This window comes from Astatotilapia calliptera, chromosome 17 (assembly GCF_964374335.1).
Source record: "Astatotilapia calliptera chromosome 17, fAstCal68.1, whole genome shotgun sequence".
NCBI lineage: Eukaryota > Metazoa > Chordata > Actinopteri > Cichliformes > Cichlidae > Astatotilapia > Astatotilapia calliptera.
In genome coordinates, this window is record NC_137438.1 from 16,580,830 (window position 1) to 16,592,836 (window position 12,007).

The 12,007-nt window shown below is 41.5% G+C and overlaps 2 protein-coding genes across 4 annotated transcripts in view; one reads left to right on the top strand and one right to left on the bottom strand.

Moving 5' to 3' along the window:
• rad23ab (RAD23 homolog A, nucleotide excision repair protein b) overlaps nucleotides 1-1,895 on the bottom strand; it is a 28,436-nt gene extending 26,541 nt beyond the window's left edge. The window contains exons 1-2 of the mRNA XM_026147980.2: nucleotides 1,678-1,895; nucleotides 953-1,054 (exon numbers count right to left, since the gene is read on the bottom strand). Coding sequence (XP_026003765.2) covers nucleotides 953-1,054; nucleotides 1,678-1,771 — 196 coding nt within the window. The 5' untranslated portion in view covers nucleotides 1,772-1,895. The remainder of the gene's footprint in view (nucleotides 1-952; nucleotides 1,055-1,677) is intronic.
• Nucleotides 1,896-6,928: 5,033 nt separating this feature from the next.
• arhgap39 (Rho GTPase activating protein 39) overlaps nucleotides 6,929-12,007 on the top strand; it is a 65,497-nt gene continuing 60,418 nt past the window's right edge. For 2 of the 3 annotated variants that reach the window (XM_026146463.2, XM_026146465.2), the window contains exon 1: nucleotides 6,929-7,070. In XM_026146463.2, the coding sequence (XP_026002248.2) occupies nucleotides 7,060-7,070 (11 nt within the window). In that variant the 5' untranslated portion in view covers nucleotides 6,929-7,059. The remainder of the gene's footprint in view (nucleotides 7,071-12,007) is intronic. The other variant, XM_080292163.1, reaches the window with a different exon arrangement.

Below are 12,007 nucleotides of genomic sequence, written 5' to 3' on the forward strand. Positions count from 1 at the left end.
TCAGAGATTCTAAAATCTGAAATAAAACTGTCTTTATTTTGTATCGGAAGAGGATTAGGCCACTAAAATAAAAAGTGGGCACATTTTTTTTTCTTCTTTTCCAGAATTCTGATTAAAAAGTCAGAATTCTGAGAAAATTCTGACTTTAATCTCAGAATTCAGACTTTTTTCACAGAATTCTGAGAAAATTCTGACTTTAATCTCAGAATTCTAAGAAAAATAATTCTGATGAAAAAGTCAGAATTTCTCAGAATTCTAAGTTTAATCTCAGAATTCAGACTTTTTTTCTCAGAAAAAAGAGGAAAAAAAAGACTTGCCCAATTTTTTTCCCAGTGGCCCTAATCCTCTTCTGTACAATCATGGTTTCCAATAGTACCCAAAAAGTTGATGATGGGGCTGCGCTATATAAATGTCCCATACTTTTAGTCAGATTTGCAGCCTGCTCAGGACTTCTGGTTTCAAAGAGCCAAGACAGTGACAGGGAAAATTCTCTGGACAAAAAAGGGTACTTTTGCATTGGGTCAGAGCACTGTGTTTACATCCATGCACTCTATGACTATCAGTCATATTTATAATTCTTCCATCTGTAATTAAAGCCCAATATTAACTATTTTATCAGTGTAATAGAAATTTGGAATGGGGAAAACTAATCTAAGGTTACCAAATGGGAAGATTACTGATAGTACAAATCTTTTTTTTTTGTTTTTGAGTATCCAAATTTAAAATAGGTTTGGAATTGGAGTATCAAAGGCCATGAGAGCACTGGAGGCTCTTTGCAGGATATTCCAGTCCTGAGTATAATCTGTCTGACCCTGTGCTCACATTTACATTGGCAAACCTGTGTTAGCTGCATTTGCATGATAAGACACCAACTCTTGGTCTATGCAAATAACACAATTTTAACAAATTAAGCCGTATCAGTTGTGTTTCTAACACAACATAGTATTCGTACCTTTATCAGCTTCAGCATCCCCATAAAAGTTTCCAGAACTCAGTTTCCACTGTCCATAATCTGATTTATGTTTCGACTCGACCCAACGGCTCTTCCATCCATCTGAAACACATTAATGCAACCCCACTGGTTACTCACTGTAATTCCTCTGATTCTGGTTACATTAACACCAAGCCACCATGCACATTTATTACACTGCTTGTTCCACAAACCTACTGAGGACTCCAAATGCAATTACTCAACATGATGATAAAAGTGAAAAACTTTGAGATTATATAAATGAACTCCTATATGCAGTGACAGGGTTTAAAGTTTTTCTGTTTAAAAAAAATTAAGGGGCTCCAAATATTTTATCCAAATGCTTTTACCCATAAAGGTTCCAGCACGGTTCTGCATGGTTTGACTAACATAGGAAAATAGAAAATAGCTGCGCCCTTAACCCAGTACTAGACGACATTTAGACACATTTAACTTAAAAAATAACATTGGAGCGTATGCTTTACTAATGTATTACGCTATTATTTTCAGCCAGCCACTCATCTATACCAATGGGTTCAATTTATAGAGTAAGTTACCTTAAAAATTCCAGGAGCATATATTAAGTTGTCTTTAATTAAATTACCAAATAAGAGATTTAATGTGAACTGCCGTGAAGACGTTGACTTTTTTTTTTTAATGCAATCATTCGTGTAAGACAAGCAGATATGAAATGGACTGTGTTCTACCTCCATCCAGAAACTGTTCCTTGAAGTAAACCGTAGCGTCGATAGTTAGCGCTAACGATGCCAAAACTACAGTAATTACCACCGGAAACTTCATGATGCTAGCTGCAGTCTGGTAGCAGGTGGTGAAACGATGAGGTTGAAAGTCCGATGAAGGAAACGTAAGCTGAGAAATCTAACAGCGTTGAATCCCACACAGATGGCCCTGGTTCATTGGACGAGCGTTTCACCAATGGAAACAGACCACGGTTTATTTTTCGGGAATGCTCGTGTTCGATCGGAAGGAGATCGGAGGAGGCGCCTGCTTTCCTGCAGTTTTTAGCCAGGGACGATGAAAATGAAAATGTGGGTGTCCGATGGAAGAAGGAAGGCTTAAAACGTCGGTTACGTTATGAAAATATATTTGACTTATGAATGATTAACAGTTGTTTTGGAAGAAGCTACGAGCGAGTTCAAAGCAGGCTTTAAAGGCCTCCGTCTGTGTGCCCTGTGCAGTGATCAGCAGGCACGAGACCGGTTACACCCATCACTAAGCACGGGGTGATGCCGGTGTCGTTCAGGTTAATTAAATTTGTTTACATATTCCACTCTCCCGCTGGCTTTTCTGTAATATAAATAACAAGCCGACATTTTCCTTACTACACCACCGATAAGCTTTAGTTTACCTGCAGTGCTGCAGGGTAGTCTAGCCTCCCATTAAACCCATAACTACAATACTGTGTGATCTTGAGCCACCCATCATCTCTTTTGTCCCACATTTGCTAGGAAAATCGGGAATAGTTGCCATAGTCATAGTTTTCAGTCACGTGATCGATTTGCTACCCTGGGCGGTATCATGGTGCCCAACAGTGGACAGTCACTGTTACTTAAGAAAAAAGTGTTGTTTTTTCCACCTGTCTCGAGCCGAAACCACTTGGATCATGTATCATAAAGGAAAAACGAAGATATGACGAGAAACTACTTGTGATCCATATTTTGCCCTAGCAGCTTTATTTAAATCCCAGAAAGTGGAGATATCTACGTCTGAGAACCGCTCACCTTACACTGCTGCCAGGATGGAAGATTTCAAAATACAGACCAATGGCTGTAGAAAACTTTTCTTTCTTGTAATTTCTTGAAATAGTCTTCAGGAATAGTTCTCTTGAAGCTTCTTGAAGGACATTCCAAAGATCTTCTTTGGATGTTGGCTGTCTTTTGTCCTGTTCTCTGTCAAGATAACCCAAAACTGCTTAAGTAATTATAAGGTCTGGGCTGTGGTAAAGCAAATCAATGTTGCATTTACCCAGGTGTAACCCTAACTCTAAACCTAACCCATTGTCAGTGTATTTGGGATCACTGTCATGGTGAAAAACTCGACCAATGTGATGCTTTCTAGATGCTGGACCAAATGCTAAAGGGACCTTTCTGTGATCATAATTTCATACATTTTGAAAGGAATAAAAGAAATCATAAAAGAATGAATAATAAATAATATAATAATAAACAAATAATGGGAAGACTGAAAACAGACAAGCTAAATAATAATGCACTGGTTATAGTTTTAGGCTGACTCTACAAAAACCAGAAAGACCCATTATCAGTGTATCACATAATAGACGCAGAATAATACCAGGTCAGTGTTATCAGAAGGGATGAGTAAGGAAAAGTGTGAATGTTTTTGCCACAGGGAGCACATGCATTTTTGTAGTTGAGTGTGGAGCTAATAAAGTTCAATTCAATTCATTTATAATTTGAAATTTTCATTTTAAATGTCCTTTATACTTTAAAGCATTTTGCAGCAGCCTTTAGCTGATTCAACATTGTACCATTTTAATTGAACTGAAGGCTTTTCCAAAAGTTTTTAGGACAGCCCAATAATAACAAATTACAATAGTCCAGCCTATAAGTAGTAAATGCATGAACTGGCTTTTCAGCATCTGAGACAGGATGTTTCTGATTTTAGAGCTCTTGTGCAAATACAAGAAATCAGTCCTTCATATTTACCTAATATGCACATTAAAGGACATATCATGGTGAGAAATGAATACAAGAATTCTCACAGTGTTACTGAAGGCCAAGGTAATGCCATCCAGAATACGTATGATCAGACACCATGTTTCTAAGATTTATTACAGGTGATCCAGCTCTTTATGTCTTTAAGACATTTCTGCAGTTTAACTAATCGGCTTCATGGATAGATTAAGCTGGGTGTCAACTACATAGCAATGAAAATGTATTGTGTGCCTTCGAATGATACTACCTAAGGGAAGCATGTATAATGTAAACAGAATTAGTCCAAGCATGGAATCGTGTGGAACTGATAATTATCCTTTGTGCATGAAGACAACTTCCCATGTACATGGATATATTGGAGTCTATTAGCTATGACCGAAGCTACTGCACCTTTAATTCCTACGACATGCTCTAATCCCTGTAACAAAATATTGTGTTCACCTGTATGCAGTATCGCACTGAGGTCCAGCAGGCCTCCCTAGACATGAGCCATTATTAACCTTCACTATCGCTGTTTCTGTACTGTGATGAGTTCTGAAACAGGACTGAAATGCTTCAAATAAATTATTTATCTGCAAATGGTTTTTTAGCTGTTTTACAACTATTCTTTCAAGAATTTTAGAGATAAAAGGAAGATTGGAGATTTGCCTTTAAATTAGCTAAGTGTGGCGGGTTGTGGTTTGTGGCTTAGCTGTAGGGGATGGGTGGAGCAGGGTGTGGTGTCAGGGAAGGCTGACCCACACAGCTGACCCTCATAATCTAATCATGCCTTCCCTTTTGTGAGTAGACGCACGTTGGCATGGACCTGGAGAGGGGTGCTGTAAGCAGGATGCAGGGGTGGGGCCAGCCGAGAAAGCCAGACACTGTGGCCTGTGGAAATTGAAAACTCCTGAGGACAATTTTTGTCAAATGTTTTTGTAAAAGTAAATAAACTGTCATTATCACAGCTCTCTGCCACTTCATGCTAAAGTGTTGTCTAAAACCCGGTCTGTGTGATTACAGACTGGTGGACGGCATTACCGGTGGAGGTGCTAGCCCAGATGATGGTGGATCATCCCTGTGATCCGCTGCAGTAGTGGCCGGCAGATCCATCTAATCCTACTCTCTCTTCTGTTTCTCCACAGGTCCCAGAGGTTAGAGATGGTATACCCAAAAAAAAAAAAAAAAAATGCCTGCGGATGAAGATGGGACAGGTGCTCCATGTTCCCGGCCCTACAACACTCTCCCTTAGCTTGAGAGGGATGTACCTGCATACCAGTAAGGTTCCAAGGGCCTGGGTCCACCGTAGCCTGGTGGACCCAGGCCACACAGAGACCCTGGTCCATCAAACCCTGGTTTGGCTCGGGCGTAGTTGGAGGCAGAGTGGGTGGAGGTTAGTTGTGTGCATGGGGGTTGTGCATGAAAGGAAAAATCATTCTAACTATAAATTGTTAGGCAGCAAAGGAATGCCATCCTTGAAATGAAACCGCCCCGAAAACTCTGTTGGAACCAGTTTCTCCACACAGCAGTGATATGATGTACATTTTGGCGTCCATAGATGCAAAAACTTTCCAGCTTTAAAACATGCCTCGCTGGAACTCCTTCATAAAGACTTTCTGGCGCTGCATGAGTCTGAGGAGTTCAGCCAGCAGCAGGTGGAAACACCCGTTGCTGAAAACGTGGCCCTCAGAGAGTTGGTGAAATCCTTCACTGAATGAATGACCTGGCTCTCAGAAGAAAACTGTTGTGCTTCAGGCCCGCAGCATGAGGGACAACGTTCTGTTTTCAGGCTTCTCAGAGACATTTCATCCACATTCACCTGAAACTGATAATGTGGTTTAAACAATCAGCTTTCATCATGCCCATTTTTGGGAGGGTAAAAGAAGTGATGGATGCAGACCCAAAACAATTTTGAATATTTTAAAGAAGAAGAGGCGGTGAAGAGCTGAGGCAAAAAGGGCTGCAGACACCCCAGATCTATTGGGTCTGGGGCCGTCTGCCTCTAGCTCCTTGGGGGCCTTGTTCCAGTCTCTCATCCTCAAGTACGTTTCATGACGAACGCTCATACAAAGACACACACATTCTCACTCTTTCCCACATATGCACACACACAAATCACAGCAAAATTGTATGTTTGTTTGTGTACCCAACTTTGTTTTGTTCAGTTGTTGTGTGTTTCTCTTTGTGTGTTCTGTTGCAGATGCAACAGTTACATCCTAGACTTTTGCCACTCTCGTCTTTCTGACCCTTTTATATTCCTCTGCCACTTTCTCCTGTCTTTCTACAACCTGGCTCTCACCCCCTTTCCTCTACAACATATTATCCTCTCTAATAATAACATGAAATAAAATAAACCAAATGAGCAAATGTTGATGTGTTAACAGGAGCATAGAAACTCTTTACAATGGAAAAATCTAGGAAGCAGGTCTAGGCAGCAAATGCTCTGAATGTCCACTTAGGGTTAAAACGGCATGCACAGATAGATGCCTGCTGTCTTTGTGAAGACACCAAATACATTTCTTATCCTGCTAGCACAACTGCAACAATAAAAACTGGTCACAAAACCATAAAAAAAACAATCTCAATTGTCAGCCAGCCTTAAACCCAATTTTAAACCTAGTCTAAGGCATCCACCAGAGGTTCTCTTGTAAGTACAGGATTTAGTTCAGCACTTTAACGGTCCAAATAGTACCTAATAATAACCTACTGTCAGTATATGTCTAGACAGGCATATTTGACATTGATTTCACATCAGTGAGTGATTATGATGAACTGCTTTGATGGGTGTGTTTTTCAAATTGTTGATCATTTGCATCTGTAAATATTCCTCAGGTCGGTGAAACACCACAAAGACAAAGGAGATGATCGTGGACTTTAGGAGGCACACAGTAGACCTGCCTCCCCTCCACATAAAGCTGTGGAAAGCATTGTGGTACTAAAAAGAAGCCCACAGCAGATGCTATCAGAAATTTTATATATATATTTTCCTCTTGTGCTTTTGTTGATAGGTGTGTCATTAGGGACGGTTTCCAGATGTCCCTCGGTAAAACTTGAGATCTTGCCGTTCAAATTTTCTGGTTGTGATTTTACATGAGCTTCGTATTGTGGGATAACAGTGTAGTAAACTGCTGTCATGTTACAACAGCTGACATAAGATCACCCAGGCTGCAGTATAGTGCTTGTTGACGGTGGACTTCCCAACTGCATAAAACGTTTCTCCAGTCACTGGGACCCTACATCGTTGGCGAGAAGCTTTTATGCTGAAAGTAATGGTCGGATGTGTTGTACCTTAATTTTGGCGGCTTGATAGAAGTCTGGAACGGATGACCGACTCGGTGACGGTAACCGCAATTTAGGCAACATGGGAGATGTTGTGGGATTTATCTTGAACGGATTTTAAAAACCGTCGGGAAAATGGCCGAGAGGTAAGTCCAGCAACACTCGCACTGTTTTGCTTGTTGAGGGGAAAAACGAGCACGAACCAAGGGAGGCAGCCAGCCCAGAGATGAGACTAGCAGCCGCGGTTCGCTTGGTGGCTGTGCTTACTAGCTAGTTCGCCACGTATTCGCTCCCACGATTCAAGGATTTCCACGCAGAACATATGTGCGAATTTAGTGTCTTTCCCTGTCATCTCCCTCGGTTGTTAGTTATTCGCCGGGGTGGTTGTATCTGGATATTTGTCAGCGTGGAAGGAGCGATGCGTGGAGGCTAGATGCTGTTGCACCTGTCGGTCTAAATTCCCATCTCTTTGCTGGAATGCTGCTAACCTGCTTTCATAAGTAGATGCTGACAGGAAATGCACCTTATCACTTCGAGAGGAGGCTCGAATAGAGAAATCCTCCTTTGCAGCATCTCGTCCTTGTGATGGATCGAGGCGACTCCCATGGCGCGGCACTAGAATTAGAGGTGCATGGCCCAATCACAGTCAGATCTACATATGTCTCCTTATTCACTATAATTATGAAGAACAACAAACAAACAAAATAGTTTCTCAGCTCAGTTAATGAGTGGTTAACTCTCGAGCGTAGAGAAACCGCAACACCAAATTCCGCCAAATCCCAACACATCAATGTTTTTTATAACACAGGCGTGAACAGCTTTTTCTCATTTAGTAGTTCTGCGTGGGAGGTTCGGTGTTCCTATAATGAATTAACCACATTGAGGAAAATCGCACCCCTCTGTTCGCCATGATCAGTGCAGGGAGGTGGGAAATTAACGACAGAAATCCAGCTGGATCAGGACTTGTTTGGTGTATGTGCAAATCCTCCTGTTTCCTCCATGCGCCTATTTAATAGTATTTTCTTTAATGAGGCCGAACAGGTTCTTATGCTGTTCATGTAAATCTGTCTTTCCTGATATAAACAAAACAGGCTGAATTTGAATAGAGTGTAGAGTCGACGTGAATCCAGCCTCCCAGGCCGGTGTTCTTCAGCTGCCAACATCAAAAATATGGATGTGTTTTTATCACGCTGATTGCCTTGAAAGTCAGGGTGTGGAACACATCGTGGCAGTTTGTCCCCAGAACTTAACAAGCTCATGTGGGTGTGTTAATAAATGAAGGCTGGGAATATCCAGGGGTCATTTAGCCTCATGCAAATCATTACTGCAGGTCAGTCCATTCAGATTATTGATTTGTTCAAAAAAGGTCATTTTAAACAAATCTGGATTCACGGGTACAGTAATAATTGAAAGGTTTGAGATAAGTAGTTCTGGACTCAAATGCAGTTGTTCTTGTTGTTTGGATCAAAAGCATCAGAATCTTAGCCCGCTTTACACCACCTTCTTCTCGCCACCCTGATTGTGTGAGTTTTTATGTTTCATATATTACTTTAGAGAACCAAGTCAAAAGAAAACTCACATATCTGCTTTATTTGCTGTATTAGCCAGTGACAATTGGATGGTGTAGTTAAAGGTTGAGGATAAGAAGTAAAAGTAATGCAAACTAAGAATTGCTGCCGCAGTCTTGTAGTTAAACTGGTACCTGTGGCTCAGGTGGTAGCGCGGGTTGTCCACCAGTTGGAAGGTGGATAAATTGATCTCATGCTCCTTGAGTTCTTAAGTAGGGATTTGAGAGCCAGTGTTCCCAGCAGCTCACTTCCTTGGAATTGTTAGTCTGCTTACTTATTGATCCTGCTTATTGGTTCCACTTGCACTACAATCAGCTGATTTCAGTTTGTGTGCAGTAGAGCAGTGTACAGCAGGGATATGGACTGAACTTTTATTTCTACTGCATAGAATGAGAGCCCAGTTGTAAAGTGCAAACTGGATCCAAGACAGAAACGGCTGCGTTATGGTGCTAACACAACTTTGCCTCTTTGCAAGTGCCTGCACAGACAGCATGCTAACACTAAGCTAGCAAGAACCCAGAGGTATGTTAAAGCTGAGTGACTGCTGACCGACCACAGCAGCCAGACCCTGAACTTTAACTGGTAACAAAAGCAGCGATGAACAGTCAGGCTGCAGCCTCCGTTTCTACCATTTCATGTTTCTAAAGCAGAATCACTGTGGACGTCGCTTTGAAGACTCTTTGGGCTGGTTTTTATCTTTGCTTCGTCTTGTCGGCTTTGTGTTTATACCTAAACGCTAAGAGAAAGATCATATGTGTGTGCTCATTAAGATGGGGATTTGTTTTGCTGTGTGGAACTGTAACCTAAAGGTTTAAATTGTTCACTAGTAATTGGGTTATGGAGAAACTCAATGTAACGTAACGAGTTGAATAATGAATTACTTTCTACTGGGAGTAATTAAGTAATGTACTGCTTTACTTTGAATAAAAGTGTTTTGTGCAATCCATTACTTTTTTGACTCCAACACTGATGACCATTGATGTCTTTAAGAGCGCAATGAGAATCAATAAGGAATTGAATCAATAAGTGATATTGATCATGGAATCGTAACTGCTAACTTGTTAGAAATTCCCATCCCTTGTCTTCCTTGTGTAAGATGGTGTGTAATCATGCATATGCTTAGGCATGAATGTGTTTCGTTGGGTGAATGAAACGTGTAGTAGTGTTGTATGAGTAGTGGTGAATATGTTGTCTCTTGTTCACTACAGACTCACAATCCTTCTGTCACCACAACCAAAGTGTGGTTAATAATGCCTAAACATAACCATGAAAAGTTAATGCTGCTGAAGACACCAAAAGCAGATAAAAAAAGTCTGATTTAGCATATTTTACAGAAAAAAGCAAGCAGATATGTTACTGGTGAGGGATTGTGTGTCCACTGTCAACATTTTAGCAAATTACAAGATACTGAAGCCGTACAGTGGTGCGGTGGTTAGCACTCATGGACAAGATAATGTAACTGAATCAGCTGGACTAATTGCCTCTCTGAGTAATTATTTAAAGTGTAATAACTCAATTAATTATAACTACAGTAGCCTCACACTTTGTAAACCGTTGTGTGTGACTATTTTCTATGGCCTGGATTTTAACAGATCTTACCACCACCTTGGAAATGGATACTGTTTATCACCAGCAGTGTGTGATGACTTTTACAGGAAGACAAGCAGCGAGAAGTCTTTTTATCGTCAATATGCCAAAAGTGCAACAAAATTATATGCGGTCTCATTCAGTGCAAAGAAAGCAATCTAACTATTCACAAAAATACAAAATTAAAAACCTTTCTAGTAAATAAACACAGTAGAAACAGTATAGAAATATAAATAAATAGATATATACATGCGTGTGTGTGTGTGTGTGTGTGTGTGTGTGTGTGTGTGCTTCAGTCATTGTGTATTGGTTACACAGGTTGGGTATTGCACAGGTTAGTAAAGATGTAACAATGTTCATTTATTGTTTATTATTTATTATTGCAACAGCCTTGTCATATGTGTGTTGTGAATATTTGATTGAATTATTCTTTAGATGTTGTTAAGTTCACTTGGTCATGCAGGAAATATTGAAGCGTGCTATACTTGTCTGCTGCTGTGGGTTCTTGGTCATCGCAGGTGTTGGTTTTCTGGGTTAGGTCATCACTCAGGCACAAGCCCAGAACCTTCAAGTCAGAACCTCTCCACACAGTACCCATTGATGTATATGACGATTAGATGTGCTTCTCCTGAAGTTCACTATTATTTCTTTTGTTTTTGTGGTGTTGAGGAAAAGGTCGTTGCTGCTGCACCATGATGCCAGTTTCTCTACCTTGTCCCTGTATGCACACTCATCTTCCCCCATGATGAGTCCAACCGCTGTCATGTCATCTGTGAAATTCACTATTGAGTTGCTTGGGTGAGTGGGGTGCAGTCGGGTGTGTAGAGAGTGTACAGCAGGAGAGTCGGCACACATCCCTATGGCAAGCCAATGTTGAGGCTGAATGTTGGGTAAAGTTTGGGCCCTTCTTTAACTCACTGTGGGCGGACTCTCAGGAAGTCCTTAATCCAGAGTCAGATGGAGTATGGGAGGAGGAGGTTGATTAGTTTTGTTCCCAGTCTGCTAGGGGTGTTTGTGTTAAATGCTGAGCTGAAGTCAGTGAAAAGAAGCCTAGCATAACTGCCCTTGTGCTCTAAATGAATCAAGGTTGTGCAGCTAGCAGTGGCTACGGCATCCTCTATTATCCCTCTGTGTAAACTTGTGGGGGTTCAATTTACATGGTCCTCGAATTACGTGACTTTTGACCAGGTTCTCAAAACACTTGATAACGAATGGAGTGAGAACCACTGGGTGGAAGTTAACTAGGCTGCTGGTGGTGTTCCTTTTGGGACAGCCATGAATGGTCAAGGCCTTCAGGCAGGATGGGACAGTGGTCTGTGCTAAGGACAGGTTGTGAGCTGGTCTGTACAGACCTTCAGCACCTGATGCAATCAGGTCCTGCTGCATTTCTGGGGGTCCTGTTAACTGTCCTTAACATGTATCTCATGTCATGATTCTCCAACACAAAGATGTGGCTGGTGTTGGCCTGTGTGTGTGGTGTGACTGTGTCTGGTGTTTTTTGTTCAAAGCGGCCAAAGAAGACGTCTCCGCTAGAACAACATCACCATCCACAGCCCTGGGTCTGGGGTTGTAGTTAGTGATGTTTTGGACCCCCAGTCACAGTTGCCTCAAGTTGTTGTTCTGGAGATAGTCCTTAGTTGTTATAATCCAGCTTGGCATGTCTGATGCCCCTTTTCAGGTTTGCCGTGGCTGCATTGTGCAGTTCCAAGTCATCCGACCTGAAAGCAGTGTTTCTGTTACTAAGCAGGGTCCTGACCTCACGTGTCATCCAGGGCTTGTGGCTGGCATACACCTGGATGCATTTGTCAGCGGTGACAGTGGTTAGGAGAGTATGCATGCAGTGTACTCCTCCAGGTCATGAGATTCAAAAATACTCCAGTCTGTATTCTCAACACAGTCTTGTAGCTGCAAAGAAGCACCCAGCCCAT